A 22,564-nucleotide genomic window follows, 5' to 3' on the forward strand; every position below is an offset into this window, starting at 1 on the left:
GACAATGGACTGAATACTGCTCAGTAAATTTGTTACAACAGTTCCATTCATTTGAGCTGGTCTTTACACAAAGCTTAGGCAGAAAAAAGCTACTTAAGCTTCTTCTCGAATAAGATAAAATACTAAAACTATATGCCTAGTAAGGCAGAGTATAAGATTAATTATTTAAGAAGCTACTGTATAGAGTGCAAGAAGGTTCTACTAACATGAAAGGTGTACCGTCTTGCCTACATACCTTGATTTGATCCTTGCAGGAGAGTTTGGATTAGAACTGCTGCTGTCATTGCTTACAGTTTCCATGCGTGATGATTTGGATTGTGACTGCTTGCCTGCAGCGGCAAGCGGCTTATTGACTACACCAAGGACATTCGAAGCTTTTGGCTGAAAAGAAAACACACAGCAAGAACATAGTACACTGATAATGATATACAACATTCTGCAGAAGAATCTACAATAGTGAAGAATAGTGCACATAAACACATTTTTAATGCCAAAATATATTACATTCTTTGCAGTGTGGATAATTGTCCGATCCAAACACTATATACAGCCGCATCAAATTCTTACTGTGCAGAAAAATATAAGTTGTGATTTTCAAAAAGCAGACACACAGCCCGGAGTTGAAAATTCGCTCAGAAATTTCTCTCATCAAGATGATAGTCCCCAACTTATCATATCTGCTTCAACGAGTTCCTATTCATCTATCCAGGCTCTACAGGGAGTGCAGAATTATTAGGCAAATGAATATTTTGACCACATCATCCTCTTTATGCATGTTGTCTTAATCCAAGCTGTATAGGCTCGAAAGCCTACTACCAATTAAGCATATTAGGTGATGTGCATCTCTGTAATGAGAAGGGGTGTGGTCTAATGACATCAACACCCTATATCAGGTGTGCATAATTATTAGGCAACTTCCTTTCCTTTGGCACAATGGGTCAAAAGAAGGACTTGACAGGCTCAGAAAAGTCAAAAATAGTGAGATATCTTGCAGAGGGATGCAGCACTCTTAAAATTGCAAAGCTTCTGAAGCGTGATCATCGAACAATCAAGCGTTTCATTCAAAATAGTTAACAGGGTCACAAGAAGCGTGTGGAAAAACCAAGGCGCAAAATAACTGCCCATGAACTGAGAAAAGTCAAGCGTGCAGCTGCCACAATGCCACTTGCCACCAGTTTGGCCATATTTCAGAGCTGCAACATCACTGGAGTGCCCAAAAGCACAAGGTGTGCAATACTCAGAGACATGGCCAAGGTAAGAAAGGCTGAAAGACGACCACCACTGAACAAGACACACAAGCTGAAACGTCAAGACTGGGCCAAGAAATATCTCAAGACTGATTTTTCTAAGGTTTTATGGACTGATGAAATGAGAGTGAGTCTTGATGGGCCAGATGGATGGGCCCGTGGCTGGATTGGTAAAGGGCAGAGAGCTCCAGTCCGACTCAGACGCCAGCAAGGTGGAGGTGGAGTACTGGTTTGGGCTGGTATCATCAAAGATGAGCTTGTGGGGCCTTTTCGGGTTGAGGATGGAGTCAAGCTCAACTCCCAGTCCTACTGCCAGTTCCTGGAAGACACCTTCTTCAAGCAGTGGTACAGGAAGAAGTCTGCATCCTTCAAGAAAAACATGATTTTCATGCAGGACAATGCTCCATCACACCCATCCAAGTACTCCACAGCGTGGCTGGCAAGAAAGGGTATAAAAGAAGGAAATCTAATGACATGGCCTCCTTGTTCACCTGATCTGAACCCCATTGAGAACCTGTGGTCCATCATCAAATGTGAGATTTACAAGGAGGGAAAACAGTACACCTCTCTGAACAGTGTCTGGGAGGCTGTGGTTGCTGCTGCACGCAATGTTGATGGTGAACAGATCAAAAAACTGACAGCATGCATGGATGGCAGGCTTTTGAGTGTCCTTGCAAAGAAAGGTGGCTATATTGGCCACTGATTTGTTTTTGTTTTGTTTTTGAATGTCAGAAATGTATATTTGTGAATGTTGAGATGTTATATTGGTTTCACTGGTAATAATAAATAATTGAAATGGGTATATATTTTTTTTTTGTTAAGTTGCCTAATAATTATGCACAGTAATAGTCACCTGCACACACAGATATCCCCCTAACATAGCTAAAACTAAAAACAAACTAAAAACTACTTCCAAAAATATTCAGCTTTGATATTAATGAGTTTGTTGGGTTCATTGAGAACATGGTTGTTGTTCAATAATAAAATTAATCCTCAAAAATACAACTTGCCTAATAATTCTGCACTCCCTGTAAATGTCACTGTTAACCTTCATGCGGGAAATACTCACAATCATATGCATAGGGAGATTGGGGATAAACAATGCCACTGTACTAAAGTTTGTGACAAAAGACTCAATTTATATCGTTGTTAAAAAGCAGTCTAAAGCGCTCCCTATAACGACCATAAATGTAAGACTGCATATTAAGATTCATTAAACATACTGTTTTAACAGAGGGAGGGTTAATTCTCTGAGGTGCTATGTAACTTCTCTGAAGTAGCTGCCACAGGTGAAAACAGAGGGTGTCTTTAAGTCGAATATTTTCATTTGGCTCAGGTTATAAGCAATTCCAGTTCTGGATCCATATTTGTACTTGGCTACAATTAGAAAGAGGTCACAGGTGCTATTGCCAATTGCCTGAAGAGCTGTGCTCGTGATGAACATACAGGCTCAGAGGAGATTCAAAATTGGGTCTGCAGTATAGTCTTTATGTTCACATCAGGATACATCCTCAAAGGCTAGAATGTTGTATTTCCTTATTACTCCTAATTCCCAGTTGGGCCAATAACACTGTTCGGGGTAGTTGGAAACTATGGCCCACTTAGTACGAAGTTGTTCACCGGCTTGAACTCAACAGTGAAGCTGACTGAGCCATCTACGAAAAAAGACGCTCCTGCCACCAACATGAGGTCCTGAGTGGAGAATGCCTTGAGTTGGAAAGGTGCTAAATTATGGAAAATTAAGACTAGTGTCTATTAGTCTTGATTTATATCTGCAAAGTATTTCAGGAAGTGACCTTGACTGGAGGCAGGAGAAATCCTATGTTGGTCTCCGAGATGTTAAGTGTTGGGCCTGTTAATACATGCCAAATTCCAGGACTTCAGGAAGCCGATATTCATACAAAACAGTCAATATTCAATAGTGTATTGATACCTTATTAGGTCTTGCCTACCAGACACCATAAGCTGCCTGGTTGCTAAAGACATATTGTCAGCTTCCGAAGAACTTACAGGTGCTTTTAGCCCACCCATTGCTCACCACTGGTTGGCTTTATTTTAGCTCTCATTTGCTTGTTTCTTGGGCAACGGCCTCCCTTCTTCCAGCGTGTCCACCTTGTGTTTGTCCCTCTCCTGAAGCATTGGCTTTTCACCATCTCTTTGATTTGCTGACTTGTAACGTTCCATGGTCAATTTCAGGGAATCTTTTTTGTTAAGCACTACGTGAAAGTACATGTGTGGTTTTCCTGCTCTTTCTCTTATGTGCTTCCGCCAAATTCTGACTCCTACACTCCGTGTTCACTCTCACACATGCTGCCCTTTTTCGTGTACTTCTATGATGCTGTCCCCTTCATGTGGTTCTCTACCTGCTTTGCTCCCACCCTCGTTTGCCTCTCTTACACCCCATGTTGTTCTTACTTGCATTTCTTACCCTGACTTCTTTCTCCAGTCTGGAGTTCTAACACACCTGTATTGTGTCCCTCAAATGCTGATATCCCATTCCTCCTTCCAGCACGCACCTGCCACAAGCTCCTCCACTGTCCCCTGCTATCCTTTTATTTTTCTAAATGTTGTGCTTTCATGAAAAAGCTGTTTGGGCATATGTGATCATGCATGGGTGCATTTGTGCAACAGCAGCGGCTGAGTCACTGTGCTTTTTCTCCTTTTAGGTGAAGCGCACGTGTTGTAATCGGTGGGCTTTTAACTACATCCACCCCACACCCATCAATATTACTCGCTTGTGGGCTTGCCTTTCAAAAATCCTTTATCATTGGTAAACGCTTAATGTTGGCCCTCCTGGGGCAGTTTTGTGACAGCTTTGGCCATCAACCCTGTTACATAGATACTTGCACAATTGCTGATACGTTTGACTGCGAGTGAACTTTTTCCCTTTTTTGTCTCTCCTTCGCGCTCATGTCAACTGTTCTACTTTTTATTTTCAATTTATGTGGCAAGAAAATTCCAGTTAGGAATTTACAACGCTTATAGCTCTAACCCGAGCAAACGCAGGACTCATTGCATTGCAAAATGTTTGTTTTTCTTTGATGAGGCTGCACACCCTCGGGAAACAGCATTTTGCTTCACCCTCACATCACCCTTTACCCCTTAAGTTCCTTTTTTGATAGAATGCTCACATCGTTAGCTTTACTGCTTTTCAGGTCGATAATGCTTACCAGATGCTATAAACATAGTATACAATAAAAATGTACCTTTCCAGGTGTGAAGAAGGCTTTCATTTCCGTAGGCAGGTAGTTTTTTGTGTTACTGAAGTTCTGCAAAAAAAAAAAAAAAAATTCAGAAATAAGAATGAAAAATAAACTTTAACACAATGAATATTAAGAAGTATTTTTAATACAGAACATAAGGAAGAGTTTTTGACGCAACAACGAAGGAAAAAAGGACTTATTCAATACCTTGTCTTAAAATCTGATTACTACTGCCGCGTGTATTATTATATATTTTTTAACACAAGCAATATGTTATATATTTTACTTGTCTGAAACTTCGACGGTGTTCATAATAAACACCCAAAATATGATTTCCAATTATTCTTTTAACGATTGTGCTGTTATTATACATCACAGAAGAGTGGCAGTTACTCCATGGTGACGGTTAGGTTGAACTTTGTCTACTAAAATGAAATTTTTGTTTTATTATCGTTTGAACCGTTTAACTAATTTTAAAACAGTTATACCATGTGACAATAGTCCTAAATTGCAAATGCAAATTTTGTATGAATTGGCTTCCAAAGTTACTTAAACGTTTCAATTTTGTGGGTGTACATACAAAACTCCTGTGCTAATTTTTGCTATTATCTACAGGCTAAGATGCTAAGTAGTTTTACAAAACATCTGGACGTACAACAGAGAATTTTCCAGAATGCCCTATTTTCTGTACTCTTGTGTAAAATCTTTCACTATTTTAGGAGATCTTTGTCCTTAATTGTCTTTCTGGTACAGCACCTATCTAGCCACTCTTTCCTCACCTTTTGAAAAATCCCAGGCATCAGGCGGGATCCGGAAACATTTTCATCGTGAATCTGCGCACCTGAAAGTGGCGCTATGTGGCTCCGCACTGATGCTGTTCTGCTCCAGAAATGACGCGTGGGTCTAATAAAGGCGCCAAATCTGCACACCAAAGTCATTTGCTTCCAAGACTGACTGTGCCTCCAGACGTGGAGACTCAAAAGTAAATCTATTTATCACTGCGCAGATTCCTGGGCATGGGATTTTATTACAGTATAGAGTACAGCCACTGAACAAGGAGGATGAGAGGATCGACGATTAATCTGTAACTCGAGCCTCTGCCAGAAAGGGCATTACTGAAGGTAAGTAACTTGTTATTATGATATATACTTAAAGCCAAAGATTTCCCACCTTTTAAACAGATAAAAAGCAGCACCCAAGGGAGCTGGACCTGCTCAAACTAGAAGGCCCAACAGGATTGAGCTGGCAAAGTGCCCTTTCTCAGTGTACTTGGCTGTTCAGACAATAGTGCTTTGTAAAGTTATGGAGGGACGTCCACAAAGCTGCTTGCCAGATAACTAGGAGGGGGACACCCCATGTAAATGCAGTGATAGCAGCTTTGGCCCTGGTGGAATGGGCACGAAGTGTTTCCGGAGGCTGCTGTTTCGCCAGTGCATAACATACCATAATTTAGACTATGATCCAGTGTGAGATGATACACTGCTGCACAGCTTTGCAGTTTTTGCGTTAGTGAACCACACAAAGAACTGATTGTCCACATGGTTGTCTTTGGTGAGATGGATTTAGAAGGCGAGCTCTCTCATAGGTTCCAAGCAATGAAGCCTCTCCTCCTCAAAGGCATGATGTGGAGCACAGAACACTGGTAGAGTGGAACAGCTTCACAACTTTTGGGAGAAAGGATGCCAATTATGCAGAATCAGCGTGATGTGGAAGAAGATGGGGTATGACAAATGAACACGCAAGGCCTGAAGCTCAGTCACATGTGTGGAAGTGATGGAGACTGGGAACACAGTGTGATTGGTGAAGTTATAAAGGATAATTGTGGAGCAGCACGAATGGAGTACACAGCAGATACATAAGGACAAGACTGAGGACCCATTGGGTTATCACAAACGTAAATAGAGGAAAACATTGTATTGCACTGTAATTGTATATAGATAGCACTTATTATCCCTAACGAGGCGTCAAAGTGTTTTTTGGATAGCAGCACGCTACTCAGGAACCCAAAAGGATTATATGTGGATTAGTAAATGGAAATATGGGTTAACTTGAGCGGTGGACATGTGAGTCTGTTAGATGGATTGAATAGGACAATGGAGGGATAGAAGAGGGAAGAGTTTAGAAAGTGTTATTTGGGAGATCATAGAAGTAAGATGAGGTTTGGAATGAGTAAAAAGGAGAGATGGAGGAGGGAAGAGTCTGTAGAAAGGGATTGGGGATATCATAGTAGTTTGGGATGAGTCAAAGGAGGGATACATGAGGGAAGACTTTAGAAAGGGTTGTTTAAGAGATCATAGAAGTAAACTGAGGTTTGGGGTGAGCCGGGAGGAATAGAGGAGGGAAGATTCTAGAAAGGATTATTTTGGTGTTCGTAGGGGTAGAATCAGGTTTGGGATGAGTCAGAGTGGAAATAGAGGATATATTGAAAGAGGTAAAGAGTGAGACAGTAGTGCATTGGAGAGAGTAAAGGTCATTGCAGTGCTTTCAATAAATGCGTTGCCACAGGTGATTTAATTGAAGAGGGCTGAGCAAGTAACCATAAGAAGGCTGAGAGGGCCTGAGGATCACCTTTAACTGTGCCCAGGTCAAGGCCTTGCCGGCCATGAGACAGCACAAATAATACAACATCAGACAATCTGGCATGAAATGGGTCAATCTGGCGAGCGCTGCACTAATTTGTTGTAACAACAGGCGTGGACAGTTTTTGTCACAGGACCCATAGCTGCCAAGATGACATCAACCACCTACAGAAGAAGGTCAAATGTGTTCAGCTGTTGCCACAAAATCTCCACATATGAAGGTGGAGACTGCAAAGACTAGGGTGGTAAGCTGACCGTTCCTCTGCAACGCACAGATCCTTCAAGAAGAGCCGCCTGATCAGAGGACAGATGCTCAAACCCAGAAGTTATGGATATCATACTCTCCGTGCCGAGCTTGGAGCGGACTAGGATGACTTGTGTCTGGGTCTGTCCTGATCTTCTTGAGAATGCAAGGTAGGAGTGATATTGGCTGAAAGGCACACCAGAGCCCCGAGTTCCACTCGAGGTGGAGAGAGAGGAAAAGAGATAGAAAGGGAGGGGGCAAAGGATAGGAGAAGGAGTGAGAGGTAGAGGAGGAGGAGAGAGAAAGAGCTAGAGAGAAAGAGACACAGACACACATATTGGAAACTTCAACAAGCAGAAGTTATGGAACTGCACATTCTCTGTGGTGTCGAAAAGACTTGTGAAAGATCTTGCCCCACCTCCAGATGTTGCTGTCATTTGTGATCTGCTAGGTGCCGGTGGCTGAGTTTGTTTGCCCTGGCATTCAATGAGCCTGTCAGGTAATTCACCACCAGGAAAATTCCTTGGCAGTCCGGCCATTTTCAGAGGTGCAAGACACCCTGAAACATAAGTCTGTGATCCCACCCGCCCTGTTTGTTGCAGGACCGCATGACGTGGTATTGTTGTGGGTTCATTTTAGAGCCTTGATTGGGCTCAGGTGTTTTAGCTTAGGCTTGTGGCCTGTGCCCTTTTATCTAGTAATATCATGCATTTCATTTTTTAATTTTAGCATAACTGGCTTTTAGCTGTGATGTTTTATTTTTCTAATCAGCTGCTATTCTTTAAAGTGTTATTGCTTTCTTTGCACAACATTTCACTACATAACTGTCCAAGGCTGCTCGAGGACTCTACATGATAATGTATCTAGGATTGCTGCCACTAGAGTGCGTAGCCAGCCTCGACACTTAGACACATGGTCACGTCAGGCCTGTTTCTCAGAACACCAACAGGTTTTATTATTAAAAGAACACCATACAGGCCAAAGGAGGTTAGAGAGATCATTCCAGCCAGGAGATCCATCCTATCTCGTGCGCTACTTAATTGTCATGTTGCTGACCTCAGCCCAGTCACTACAGCCAACCGAGGAGACGGCGATAAGATCCCTGCTTTTCAGGTATGGGGGCAGGTATAACTTCCAAAGACTAAGTACAGGCAGAGAAAGGGGTTAACACTGCCATGCTCTTGTATAGAAGCTAGGAAGTGTGGGTAGGAATTCTTAGGCACCTGTTTTCCAATATGCTGGAGTTGATTATATACTTTTCACTTCTGGTAGCAATCCTGATTGTGTTATGTTTTATCTTCCTATTAATTGGATCTCAATCATTTTATTATGGATTGCAGTCTCTTCATTAAATGCATTGAAAAGTGGTGGTGGGTGGGAGGGTGGGTGATTGTGTGTGTGTGTGTCCTGAGCTAATGAGAGAAAAGGGTATGATTTGGCAACCATGACATCCCTGAGGAGCCACAGAGAGTCATGCCTCAGGCTGCCATATATCACCTTTATGTCCAGGTTTTGGTAGCTGAAAGGGTTAGGTTGACAGTTACAGATGGTGTAGGACTGACTAAGTCCTCTACATGCGGTGATGCTGCCACCCAAAACCAGCCCTCTCATCTCCATCAAGAGAGCCCTACGACAGTATTGTCCGTGAACACCTGTCTCAGCCTTCCCTTTATGGCTGCAAGAAGACTTTCAGTGCCACACGGATGGCCCACAGGGTTACATGGAGCCAGGACTCCACCGGAGACCAGAGGCCTCTGATCTCCCTGCCTCCCAGATGGCCACTCCAACCCAGAAGCAATGCATCTGGATATAGAAGGTAGAGTTGTCTACCCTGACTTAGTCATTGTCCAGAAGGCACCAATGCAGACCGTTTGCAGTCTCCTCCACATTTCAAAGTGGTCAGAGAGGTCTCACTGATGTTGGGCCCACTGGGACTCAGAGCTGGTCTGCGCCACCTGACATGCTCGACTAGCAGAATGCAGGAGGCCATCAATCTCAGCAGCCTCAGAGTCTACCTCACAGGGTCAAGGCTGAAAGATAACGATCAGTCTGAATGTCCTAGACACTTTCCTTGGTTAAAGGCACAAAACTGAACCGCATCCAGAATTGCTCTGATGAAGGGGGACGTCTGGAAAGAAGTCATGTGTGACTTTGGCATGTTTACTGTGAACTGCAAAGATGACAGGAGGTTCACCATAGTCTGGAGGTGGTTGATGACTGCCTGGGGCGAGCCCACCTCCAAGTGCCAGCGTCCGAGATAGAGGAAGATTGGAACCCCTGACTTCCGAAGGTGTGCTGCCAATCAATCGTATTCATATAATGCAACCAATTACCTGAGAGGCCCGACGGGTGCTGGTGAGACGAAAGAGCACAACAAACCAATAAAGCCCCTCATCAACTATAAACAGCAGATAGCGCTGATGGATCAACAGAACACAAATATGGAAACAGACATTCCAATGCCACCATTCAATCTCCAAGGTTAAGGACAGAATAGACTTGGGCCTGGATGAGCATTTACATTTCTCTTTCTGGAGAAAAATAGAGAGAGCACAGTTGTAAAATAGGCCAAAAACCTCAACACCAGAAAGCAGCAGGAATAACAACCATGTCCTACTTCTGGTGCCTCTTCCATAGCCCCTTTGGCTAAAAGGGCTTGCACTTCCTGTTGCAAAATGATGAGATGGTCCTACATCAATCGTTGGGCAGGTGGTAGAAAGTGCAATGGGGATGAGAAGAAGGCTAAGGTGTAGCCTTTGCAAACTATTTGGAGGACCCACCTGTCCGAGGTGAGCGCTTGCTAGCCAATATATAATTGGTAGCTTCTGCCTCCCACCAGGTGGCTGTGACCCTGTGAGGGTACACTAAAGCGGTTTTGCAGATGGGGGATGGTGGGAAGATGGCAGTGTTCTGAGTGACACTTTGACCTTAGCCACAGGGTCAGTGGGCACCACGGCCTCTCACGCAAAACTGCGGGGTTCCCTATTGGGGCAGGATAGACTGCCAGTAGGGCATGCCTCTGTCAAAGCCTCAAAAGGAGCGTTGTTAGTGTTGCAGGAAAGTCTGGGGGGAAAGGCCCAGAGAACGAGCCGGTGCCCTACTCATTAAATTGTTCAAGGGCCAAGTCAGGCTTGCCTCTGACCAAGCGAGCCCTTTCGAACGGCGTGTCCATTAGGGTGCACTGGGTGTTGTCCAAGAACTCAGTGGATCGTACCACGCATGGCGGCGAATGGCTACACTAGTTCCTATGGTCCTCCCAGCTGAGTCAGGAGTGTCCAAGACAGAACAAATCGTGAAATTGGCTGCATCACGAGCATTCTGGATGGTCAGAGAACAGGTAGAAGGTCTTCCAAAACACCTGGGAGGACTTGGTCCATTGAGTCACAAAGGGCGTGAGTAAAAGGGTTCAGTAAACAGGAGGTGTTGATCTATCAACGAGCCAAACTATGGGTGGAGAACAAGCGTTTTCCAAAAGTCTTCACTCTTAGATTCCCTGTTAGGGGGAGTGATAGGGAATTTGTTAGGGTTGGTCCAGCTAGTGGAAGCTTGCACCACAAGACTCTCTGAAGAGAGGTGCTGAGATGGAAAGGGTGAGTTGCCTGGGGCAGGGAGGTGGTGTTTGGCAATTTTCGTATTAACTGGAGGTCCGGTACATGGCTTACCACAGGCACCTAGAAGGATATCAGTCAAGGCCTCATTCAAGAGGAGGAGTCTCTCAGAAGCAGTGAGGCCAAGCTGCCGGACTTCAGTAAGAATGTTTATTTTGACCTCCAACAATGGTGAGTTGAAGATCGAGAATTCTGGCTGCCTACATATGACCATGGTGAAGGAGGCCGATTCTTCCGTGGCTGGCTCAGGAGGGGAGAAAAGGGCTGACTTCGGGGAGGAGCCTAGCTTACTAGCATCTTGCAAGTTCCCATGCTAATTGTCATCGGTATAGAGCACATCGGAATTTTGCGGGAGTCTGTGTGAAAAAGAGAAAGTAAGGAGTGTTGCCTGCCTACTGGTAGGGCAAGAGGAGAAACTTCTGTCACATTTGGCTGAGGCTTTGGTCAAATTCGGACCAGCATCAAGTCAGAGTTGAAAAGAACAATCCGGCCCCCCTCTTCAGGCGGTGATCTCTGTGTTGATGTGCATGGGCCTGGATTGAGTAAGGGTGGTATCGGTCCTGAAGTGGAGAGTGGAGTCAGCACATAGGGTCTAGCTGGAAGAGAGGGCAAACCCACCAGCAGTAATTCAGGTGGTAGGACTCTTGGCTCCATGGGCCCCAAAGTTGCAACAGGGGGCGTCAGTAAAGAACCGAAGAGCTGGAGCCTGGCTGAGGGAATCTCTTGGATTTGATTTGGTGTGGTGGAATCAGCTACCAAGTTTACTAACTAAAGAAGCAGGAATGAGACATTGCCCATATGGTTTGTCAGGGGAGAGGGAATGGCGTGAAGGGATGGAACTCAGCTTCTACTTCTTATTTCTTTTGCTTACCCGAGTAATGAGAGTGCAAATAAGACCGGCTTTGAGAGCAGCTCTGTCAACTTATGGGAACGGGAGTAGGACAGACAACAAACTTTCAAACTGGTGAGTCCCAATGCTACACTGTCCTATGGTTGGCATTATAAAATTTTGACTTGCTTTCCCTGATGGCCTTCGGGTTGATACATGTACAGTTCCTGAAGGTCTTGGAGTCGTGGTTGGACGCTAGACATCACAGGCAAACCAGGAGGGGATCTGTCACAGACATCTGTTTACGACAGTCATTACAAGGCTTAAAACCTGTTGTCTGAAGGGTGACATCCCTTGCACACTATGGGAAATTTGGAGAAATGGCTGACAAAAATTAGTCTCAGAAATGAGAGAAGCTCAGAGCTGTGTCTAGAGAAGCGGAAAGAAAGAAACTGCTCTCAACCCGCTGGAGTGGTGCCTTTATAAGCCCCGCATGTCATTTAAGGAGCAGAGTAGCATTTGTGTGGAGCCGCATGGCATCACTTTCCAGTCCACAGATGTACAACAAAAAAAGCTTCTGAATCCAGTCTGAAGCTTGGGGAATACTAAAAGGAGAGGAATCTGCAGCTAGAAGTCTCAAACAAATGCAATCATTCTTCCAAAAAAATTATCACTCATTGTGTGATAACACTCATTTTGTCCAAGCAGTCAACAATTACATTACAAGATGGTTAAATTCAAATTGGCCAGTTATGGTTTAGTACACTACTGGAACACTAACACATCCGCTATTAAATTTCAATGCAAAGAACCATAAACTAGGGTGCAAGTTAACCCTATAACTAATTTTTACATGACTTTTAAAATTAAATATATCAAAGGCATATTTTTATTTTCAAAATAACTTAGGCTCTTTTGACAAGTCTGCATGAAAGCCCCTCCACCCTCGAAAGCTCTGGTCCATCAAAGGGGTCCCCAAGAAAATGTTGTCCCAAAAGTGTGGTTTCCAATTTGAATCCCACAGGTAGGTTTAATCTTAGATACAGAAACAAAACAGATGAATGGAATTGCACCAAATTTGGCATAAAGTTAGACCTTTACTCATAAAACATATTTTTGTGATTTGGTGTAAATCTTTCAGCCTTTGTTGGAGAAATTAACATTTAAAGGAGGGCTGGGGTTGGACATGAAGAGGATAAACCTACGAAAAAATTTGAGATATTTCGACTATTATTTCACAGGAGTACTGTGATACAAGTACTGCGTAATACTCTGATTCAAAAATTAAAAGAAACATTTACACCTAAATGGTCTATGGACCTTTTCCTTCCATTAGCCAATTAAGTACAATGCTTTCTAAGATGGAACTGCAGTATTGAAGCGTTATGATTGGCTGACTGCAACAGTGCGACAAAATGTTGCAGCTGCTGTTACAGAAGCCAAGGACTCTGTCCTCTAGTTCTCCAAAAGAGTTAAAAAAAGAGCACATATGGGGGAGGGTGACTACACCTTGAACCCCAGCCACATGTTGGATGGAACCCACAGGGACCACCGAAGCGATTAAAGTTTCTAAAATAAAAATCTGTAGTTTGTCACCGGTAAAGTGGTGCATACAGTCCTACAAAGTAGCATCTTTTTTTTTTTTTTAAAAGGTGTCCAGGGGAAGATTAGACACAGGGTCTTGTGCTGCAGTCGGTTTTAGGCCAATGACGCTGTGCAATAAGAGGGCTGAGCACAGGTCGCCTCAGGGAGTTGAGCGCAAGCTTAACTTACAACTGATATGATAATATGATTTTAACCCATGTAGGAAGTTGGCTCTGTATATACTATCTCAAAGTGAGAGATAGTGTGCACAGAGTCCAAGGGTTCCCCATAGAGGTTGATAGTGGCAAAATTAGATTATTCTAATGCTCTATTTTGTGGTAGTGTGGTCGAGCAGCAGGCTTATCAGAGTGTAGTGTTAAGCTTTTGTTGTGCACACTCAGGCAATAAATGAGGAACACACACACTCATAGACAACTCCAGGACGTTTTTATATAGAAAAATATTTTCTTAATTTATTTTAGAACCACAAGATTCAAGATTTGAAGTGAATACATAAAATGCAAGGTACTCCACACAGGTAAGTTAGGAAGGTTGAATTAAAGCAGTAGTACACACAGTATAGGTAAAAATAGCAATAAGCTATTTTAAAAGTGGACACAGTGCAAAAATCAACAGTTCCTGGGGAGATAAGTTTGGTTAGGTTTTGCAGGTAAGTAAAGGACTTACAAGTTTAGTCCCCTGGACATAGGCAGCCCACCGTCAGGGGTTCAAGACAACCCCAAAGTCACAGCACCAGCAACACAGGGCCGGTCAGGTGCAGAGGTCAAAGGAGGGCCCAAAACAGATAGGCGCCTGTGGAGAACAAGGGTGCTCCGGTTCCAGTCTGCTAGCAGGTAAGTACCTGCGTTGTCAGGGAGCAGACCAGGGGGGTTTTGTAGAGCACTGGGGGAGGGGAGACACACACACAAACAGCACAAAAAACACACCCTCAGAGGCACTGGGGTGGCTGGGTGCAGTGTGCAAAGTTGGCATCAGATTTGCTATAGAAAGCAATGGAGGGACCCAGGGGTCACTTAGGCGATGCATGCAGGGCACAGGGGGGCTTCTTGGGTCAGCCACCGTCTGGGCTAGGCAGAGGGCCACCTGTTGGTCACTCCTGCACTGGAGGTTGGTTCCCTTCAGTCGTGGGGGCTGCGGGTGCAGTGCTTTGTCCAGGCGTCGGGTCCCTTGTTACCAGGCAGTCCTGGTCAGGGGGAACCTCTGGATCCTCTCTGCAGGCGTCACTGTGGGGGTGTAGGGTGGTCGTCTCAGGTTACTCACAAAGTCGCAGTCGCCTGGGAGTCCCCTCTGCAGTGTTAGTTCTCTGGAGCTCGAGCCGGAAGCATCGGATGCAGAGTGAGAAGTCTCACGCTTCCGTCTGGAAGAGTGAGTTCTTTAAAAGCTGCTTTTTGTTGCAAAAATGTTGCTGTTGTTGAACAGTGCTGCTGTTCTCTGGAGTTTCTTGGTCCTTCGGGTTCAGGGCAGTCCTCGGAGTCTTCAGAGGTAGCTGGTCCCTGTCGGATGCATCGCTGTGCTGGTTCTTTGAGTCTGGAGACAGGATGGTAGGGCTGGGGCCAAATCAGCTGTTGTCTCTGCAGGGCTTTCAGGGCAGCAGTCCTACTTTGTGTAGGTTGCAGGAATCTGATTTCCTGGGTTATGGGTCGCCCCTAAATACTGAATTTAGGTGTGTGTTTAGGTCAGGAGGGCAGTAGCCAATGGCTACTGTCCTGGAGGGTGGCTACACCCTCTTTGTGCCTCCTCCCTGGGGGGAGGGGGGCACCTCCCTAATCCTATTGGGGGAATCTTCCAATCTCAAAATGGAGGATTTCTAAAGGCAGGGGCCACCTCAGCTCAGGACACCTTAGGGGCTGTCCTGACTGGTGGGTGAATCCTCCTTGTTTTTCTCATTATCCTCTCCTGACTTGCCGCCAAAAGTGGGGGCAGTGGCCGGAGGGGCGGGAATCTCCACTAGCTGAGATGCCCAGGGATGTTGTAACAAAAGGCATGAGCCTTTGAGGCTCACCACCAGGTGTTACAGTTCCTGCAGGGGGAGGTGAGAAGCACCTCCACCCAGTACAGGCTTTGTTCCTGGCCACAGAGTGACAAAGGCACTCACCCTATGTGGCCAGAAACTCATCTGCTTGTAGCACTAGGAGTCGGACTGGTATTCAGGGAGAATCTCTAAGATGGCCTCTGGGTGCATGTTACAATAAATCCCACACTTGCATCAGTGTGCATTTATTGTGCTGAGAAGTTTGATACCAAACTCCCTAGATTTCAGTGTAGCCATTATGGAACTGTGGAGTTCGTGTTTGACAAACTCCCAGACCATATACGCTTTATGGCTACCCTGCACTTACAATGTCTAAGGTTTTGCTTAGACACTGTAAGGCATAGTACTCATGCACATATGCCCTCACCTGTGGTAAAGTGCACCCTGCCTTACGGCTTTAAGGCCTGCTAGAGTGGTGACTCACCTATGCCACAGGCAGTGAGAGGAGGGCATGGCACTCTGAGAAGTGCCATGTCGACTTAGTCATTTTCTCCCCTACAGCACACACAAGCTGTGAGGCAGTGTGCATGTGCTGAGTGAGGGGTCCCCAGGGTGGCATAAGACATGCTGCACCCCTTACAGACCTTCCCTGGCAACAGGGCCCTTGGTACCAGGGGTGCCATTTACAAGGGACTTACCAGTGTGCCAGGGTTGTGCCAATTGTGGGAACAAAGGTACAGTTTAGGGAAAGAACACTGGTGCTGGGGCCTGGTTAGCAGGGTCCCAGCACACGTTCAATCATAACTGACATCAACAAAAGGCAAAAAGTCAGGGGGTAACCATGCCAATGAGGCATTTCCTTACACCCCCCCCACCCAACCCTCCCCCCCAAAAAACGAAAGAGGATGAAACTAACCTTTCCTAAGAGAGTCTTCATTTTCTAAGTGGAAGAACCTGGAAAGGCCATCAGCATTGGCATGGGCAGTCCCAGGTCTGTGTTCCACTACAAAGTCCATCCCCTGTAGGGATATGGACTACCGAAACAGTTTAGGGTTTTCTCCTTTCATTTGCATCAGCCATCTGAGAGGTCTGTGGTCAGTTTGAACTATGAAGTGAGTACAAAAAAGGTATGGTCTCAGGTTCTTCAGGGACGAGACCACAGCAAAGGCCTCCCTCTCAATGGCACTCCAAGGCTGCTCCCTGGGGAGTAGCCTCCTGCTAATAAAAGCAACAGGCTGGTCAAGCCCATCATCATTTGTTTCGGACAGGACTGCTCCTATCCCATGCTCAGAGGCATCTGTCTGCACAATGAACTGCTTAGAATAATCTGGAGCTTTCAAAACGGGTGCTGTACACATAGCTTGCTTCACGGTGTCAAAGGCCTTTTGACAGTCCACGGTCCAGTTAACTTTCTTGGGCAATTTCTTGGAGGTCAGTTCTGTGAGGGGTGTATCACTTCACATACCTCCTATAGTACCCAGTCAAACCAAGGAATGCCCTGACTTGGGTCTGGGTTTTTGTTGCTAACCTGTCCAGAATAGTCTGGATCTTGGGTTGGAGTGGCTGAACTTGGCCTCCATCTACAAGGTGGCCCAAGTAAACTACAGTACCCTGCCTTATCTGACATTTTTAATTGCCTTGATAGAGAGTCCTGCTGCTTGCAGGGCCTGCAAAACCGTCTTCAGGTGGACCAGGTGATCCTGCCAGTTGGAGCTAAAGACAGCAATATCATCAAGATAAGCTGCACTAAAGGACTCCAAGCCAGCAATGACTTGATTCACCAACCTTTGGAAGGTGGCAGGGGCATTCTTTAAGCCAAAGGGCATCACAGTAAACTGGTAGTGCCCATCGGGTGTAGAGAATGCTGTTTTCTCTTTTGCTCCAGGTGCCATTTTTATTTCCAGAACCCTGCTGGCAAGTCAAAGGTACTTAAGTATTTGGCTGCACCTAATTTGTCTATTAGCTCATCTGCCCTTGGGATGGGGTGAGCATCTGTCTTGGTGACAGAGTTGAGCCCTCTGTAGTCCACACAAAACCTCATCTCTTTCTTGCCATCTTTGGTGTGAGGTTTGGGGACTAAGACCACTGGGCTAGCCCAGGGACTGTCAGAGTGCTCAATCACTCCCAACTCCAGCATCCTGTGGACTTCCACTTTGATGCTTTCCTTGACTTGGTCAGACTGTCTGAATATTTTATTCTTGACAGGCATACTGTCTCCTGTGTCCACATCATGGGTACACAGGTGTGTGTTACCACGGGTCAAAGAAAAGAGCTCAGCAAACCGCTGGAGGACGTGCCTGCAGTCAGTCTCCTGTTGGCCAGAGAGGATGTCTGATTAGATCACTCCATTTACTGAGCCATCTTTAGGTGTCAGTGGAGAGGAGATCAGGAAAAGGTTCACTCTCTGCTTCCTGGTCCTCATCTGTAACCATTAAAAGTTTACATCTGCCCTGTCATGGAAGAGTTTGAGGCGGTTCACATGGATCACCTTCATGGGGGTCCTGCTAGTGCCTAGGTCCACCAGGTAGGTGACCTGACTCTTTTTCAAGATCTGGGTAAGGGCCACTCCATCTGTCCTGAAGTGCCATGGGAGCCATAGGCTCCAGAACCCAGACTTTCTGTCCTGGCTGTAACTCAACCATAGCAGCCTTTTGGTCATACCACAACTTCTGGTGTTGTTGGCTGGCCTCAAGGTTTTGCTGGCCTTTTCCATGTACTCTGCCATCCTTGAACGTAGGCCTAGTACACAGTCCACCACATCTTGTTTAGCCTCATGGAGAGGTCTCTCCCCGTCTTCTTTTACAAGTGCTAGTGGTCCCCTAACAGGATGGCCAAACAGAAGCTCAAACGGGGAAAACTCTACTCCCTTTTGAGGCACCTCTCTGTAGGCGAAAAGCAGGCATGGCAAGAGGACACCCCACCTCCTTTTGAGTTTTTCAGGGAGCCCCGTGATAATGCCCTTCAATGTCTTGTTAAATCTCTCCAGAAGACCATTGGTTTGTGGATGGTATGGTGTGGTGAATGTATGTCACCCCACACTCATTCCACATGTGCTTTAGGTAAGCTGACATGAAGTTGGTACCTCTGTCAGAAACAACCTCCTTCGGGAAATCCCACTCTGGTAAAGATACCAATGAGTGTTTTGGCTACTGTAGGGGCAGTAGTGGACCAAAAGGGAATTGCTTCAGGGTACCTAGTAGCATAATCCACTACTACTAGGATATACTCGTTCCCTGATGCTGTGGGAGGTTAAAGTGGACCCACTATGTCCACTGCCACTCTCTCAAAGGGGACCCCCACCACTGGAAGTGGAATGAGGGAGGCCTTTGGATGGCCACCTGTCTTACCACTGGCTTGACAGGTGATACAGGAGGTGCAAAACTCCTTTACCTTCTGAGATATATTGGGCTAGTAGAAACGGTTGACTAATCTCTCCCATGTCTTGGTTTGTCCCAAATGCCCAGCAAAGGGAATGTCATGGGCTAAGGTCAGAATGAAATCCCTAAACTTCTGAGGCGCTACCACTCTACTAGTGCCACCATGTTTGGGATCTCTTGCCTCAGTGTAAAGGAGCCCACCTTCCCAAAAGACCCTGTGGGTTTCACTGGCAGTTCCTTTTTCTTGCTCAGCTGCTTGCTGTCTTAGGCCTTCAAGAGAGGGACAAGATTCTTGCCCCTTACACAGCTGTTCCCTTGAGGGTCCCCCTGGGCCCAAGAGCCCAACCTGGGAAGGCTCCAGCTCCATGGACTCAGTTCCCTCAGGGGATAGAACATCTTCCTGGGAAGAGATGTTCTGTTTCTTTTGCTGTGTTTAAGCTGGTTCCCCAGTCTTCTTTCCTTTTCTCTTGGAAGGTTGGGCCACTATTACAGACTCCAACACTTCTTTTGCACCCTGAGCCCTGTTCTGTGCCCTTGTCTTGACACACACTAGTTCAGGGATACCCAGCATGGCTGCATGGGTCTTGAGCTCTACCTCAGCCCATTCCGAGGACTCCAGATCATTCCCTAGCAGACATTCTACTGGAAATGCAGAGGAGATACCACCTGTTTCAGGCCAGTGACCCCTCCCCATTCTAAAGTTACCACTGCCATGGGATGGACTTTAGTTTGATTGTCAGCATTTGTGACTGGATATGTCTGTCCAGCCAGGTACTGTCCTGGGGAAACCAGTTTGTCTGTTACCATTGTGACACTGGCACCTGTATCCCTCAGGGCTTCTACACTAGTCCCATTAATAAAGAGCTGCTGCCTGTATTTTTTCAGGTTAGGAGGCCAGGCAGCTAGTGTGGGGCTAGGTCCATCCCACCCTCAGAGACTAATGTAGCTTCAGTGTGGACCCTGATTTGCTCTGGGCACACTGTTGATCACACCTGGAGACTGGCTATTCCAGTGCTAACTGAAGTAGTAGTAGAAGTGGAACCTTTCTTGGGGCAGGCCTTGTCTCCAGTTTGGTGTCCCTGCTGATTACAGCTACAACACCAGGCCTTTTTGGGATCAACGTTTTTACCCTTGTACCCAAATGAGGATTGTGAAGAGGCTTTGGACCCTCCCTCCTGAGCAGGTTTTTGGGGTCCTGTGGAAGCCTCTTTACTTTTTCCCTTGGATGTCTCAACACACTTCCCCTGGGGAGGCTTTGTGACCAATTTCTTTTGGTCACCTCCTGTGGAAGTCTTGGTCACCCTTGTCTTGACCCAATGGTCTGCTGTGTTTCCCAATTCTTGGGGAGAAATTGGACCTAGGTCTACCAGACGTTGATGCAGTTTGTCACTGAAACAATTACTTAACAGATGTTCTTTCATAAACAACTTATACAGCCCATCATAATCATTTGCACCACTACCAGTTATCCAACCATCTAGTGTTTTGACTGAGAAGTCAACAAAATCAACCCAGGTCTGGCTCGAGGATTTTTGAGCCCCTCTGAACCTAATCCTGTACTCCTCAGTTGAGAATCCAAAGCCCTCAATCAGGGTAAGCCTTCATGAGGTCATAGGATTCTGCATCTTTAACAGAGTGTGTGAGGAGTCTATCTCTACACTTTCCAGCGAACATTTCCCAAAGGAGAGCACCACAGTGAGATCTGTTTACTCTTCTGGTTGAACAAGCCCTCTCAAAAGCTGTCAACCATTTGATGATGTCATCACCATCTTCATATTTTGTTACAATCCCTTTGGGGACTTTTAGGATGTCAGCATTCTCTCTGACCCTAGTTATGTTGCTGCCACCATTAATGGGAGCTAAACCCATCTCTTGTCTTTAACTTTCTATGGCTAGGAGCTGCTTCTCCAAAGCCAATCCTTTGGCCATCCTGGCTAACAGGAGGTCATCTTCATTGAGTCTGCCCTCAATGCTTGCAGAGGTACTGGTCTCCCTTGTGGGAGAACCAGTCTCTCTGACTATGATTTGTGGAGTCAGGGTTTGAGGAACCCTGTTCTCCCTGGTTAGGACAGGAGGGGGGAAATCCTCCTCCTGTTCACTAACTTCCCCATCTGTAGGATTATCCTCAGGGGGGGTGGTCCCTTGTAAACTCTGCCAAAAGCTCCTGAAGCCTTAGTTTGGTAGGGATGGACCCAGTTATTAGCTTTTGAATTTTACAGAGAGACCTTAACTCTGACATCCCTAGATGCAGGTAAGGAGTGAGGTTGAGTTCCACCACCATCTCTTTTGTATTAGACATTATCACTCTACAAGTTGGGATTACTTTTTAAGAATCTAAAAATTAATTCTAGAACTTAAAACCAAACTTTTACAAACTTTTAAACTCTAAAATAAATGCCAACAGGGACTTACACAAGGCCCTAGCAGGACTTTTAAAAATGTAGAAAAATAGTTCAAATTGCAAAAATCAGTTTCTAATACAATTTTGGGAATTTAGTTGTGTTATCAGGTATAGGCTGAGTAGTCCAGCAAATGCAAAGTCTTAGACCCCACCGCTGATCCACCAATGTGTGAAGTTGGCTCTGTATATTTTATCTCAAAGTGAGAGATAGTGTGCACTGAGTCCAAGGGTTCCCCTTAGAGGTTGATAGTGGCAAAATTAGATTATTCTAATGCTCTATTTTGTGGTAGTGTGGTCGAGCAGAAGGCTTCTCAGAGGGTAGTGTTAAGCATTTGTTGTACACACACAGGCAATAAATGAGGAACACGCACTCAGAGACTTAACTCCAGGCCAATAGTTTTTATACAGAAAAATATATTTTCTTAATTTATTTTAGAACCACACGACTCAAGAGTTGAAGTGAATACATAAAATGCAAGGTACTCCACACAGGTAAGTAAGGAACTTTGAATTAAAGCAGTAGTACACACAGTATAGGTAACAATGGCAATAAGCTATTTTAAAAGTGGACACTGCAAAAATCAACAGTTCCTGGGGGAGGTAAGTTTGGTTAGGTTTTGCAGGTGGGGGAGGATGGGGGTGGGAGTGTGTGTGTGTGTGTGTGTGGGGGAGGGGGGGTTTGGACACAAACAGGCACACAAAACACACCCTCAGTGGCACAGGGGCGGCCGGGCTCAGTGTGCAAAGTTGGCATTGGGTTTGATATAGAAAGCAAAGGAGGGACCCAGGGGTCACTTAGGTGATGCAGGCAGGGCACAGGGGCTCTTCTCGGGCCAGCCACCGACTGGGTTAGGCAGAGGGCCGCTTGCTGGTCACTCCTGCACTGGAGGTTGGTTCCTTTTGGTCCTGGGGGCTGCGGGTGCAGTGCTTTGCCCAGGCGTCTGGTCCCTTGTTACCAGGCAGTCACAGTCAGGGGCAACCTCTGGATCCCCTTTGCAGGCGTTGCTGTGGGGGTGCAGGGGGGTCGTCTAAGGTTACTCACGAAGTCGCAGTCGCCTGGGAGTCCTCTCTGCGGTGTTAGTTCTCTGGAGCTCAAGCCAGGGGCGCCAGGTGCAGAGTGTGAAGTCTCACACTTTCGGCGGGAAGAGTGAGTTCTTTAAAAGTTGCTTCTTTGTTGCAAAGATGTTGCTGTTGTTGTACAGTGCCGCTGTTCTCGGGAGTTTCTTGGTCCTTCTGGTTCAGGGCAGTCCTCTGAATCTTCAGAGTTCGCTGGTCCCTGTAGGATGCGTCGCTGTGCAGGTTCTTTGAATCTGGAGACAGGCTGGTAGGGCTGTGGCCAAGTCAGTTGTCGTCTCCGCCGTCTCTGCAGGGCTTTCACGTCAGCAGTCCTTCTTTCTGTAGGTTGCAGAAATCTGATTTCCTGGGTTATGGGTCACCCCTAAATACTGAATTTAGGGGGGTGTTTAGGTCTGGGAGGGCAGTAGCCACTGGCTACTGTC

The 22,564-nt window shown here is 45.9% G+C and overlaps 1 protein-coding gene across 2 annotated transcripts in view; it reads right to left on the reverse strand.

Annotated features, from left to right (window-relative positions):
- Positions 1–22,564, reverse strand: part of PDS5B (PDS5 cohesin associated factor B) — an 813,886-nt gene that overhangs the window by 125,220 nt on the left and 666,102 nt on the right. For both annotated transcript variants that reach the window (XM_069205557.1, XM_069205556.1), the window contains exons 29-30: positions 4,454–4,516; positions 236–381 (exon numbers count right to left, since the gene is read on the reverse strand). In XM_069205557.1, coding sequence (XP_069061658.1) covers positions 236–381; positions 4,454–4,516 — 209 coding nt within the window. The remainder of the gene's footprint in view (positions 1–235; positions 382–4,453; positions 4,517–22,564) is intronic.

Source organism: Pleurodeles waltl, chromosome 8, assembly GCF_031143425.1.
Source record: "Pleurodeles waltl isolate 20211129_DDA chromosome 8, aPleWal1.hap1.20221129, whole genome shotgun sequence".
In the NCBI taxonomy this organism is placed as follows: domain Eukaryota; kingdom Metazoa; phylum Chordata; class Amphibia; order Caudata; family Salamandridae; genus Pleurodeles; species Pleurodeles waltl.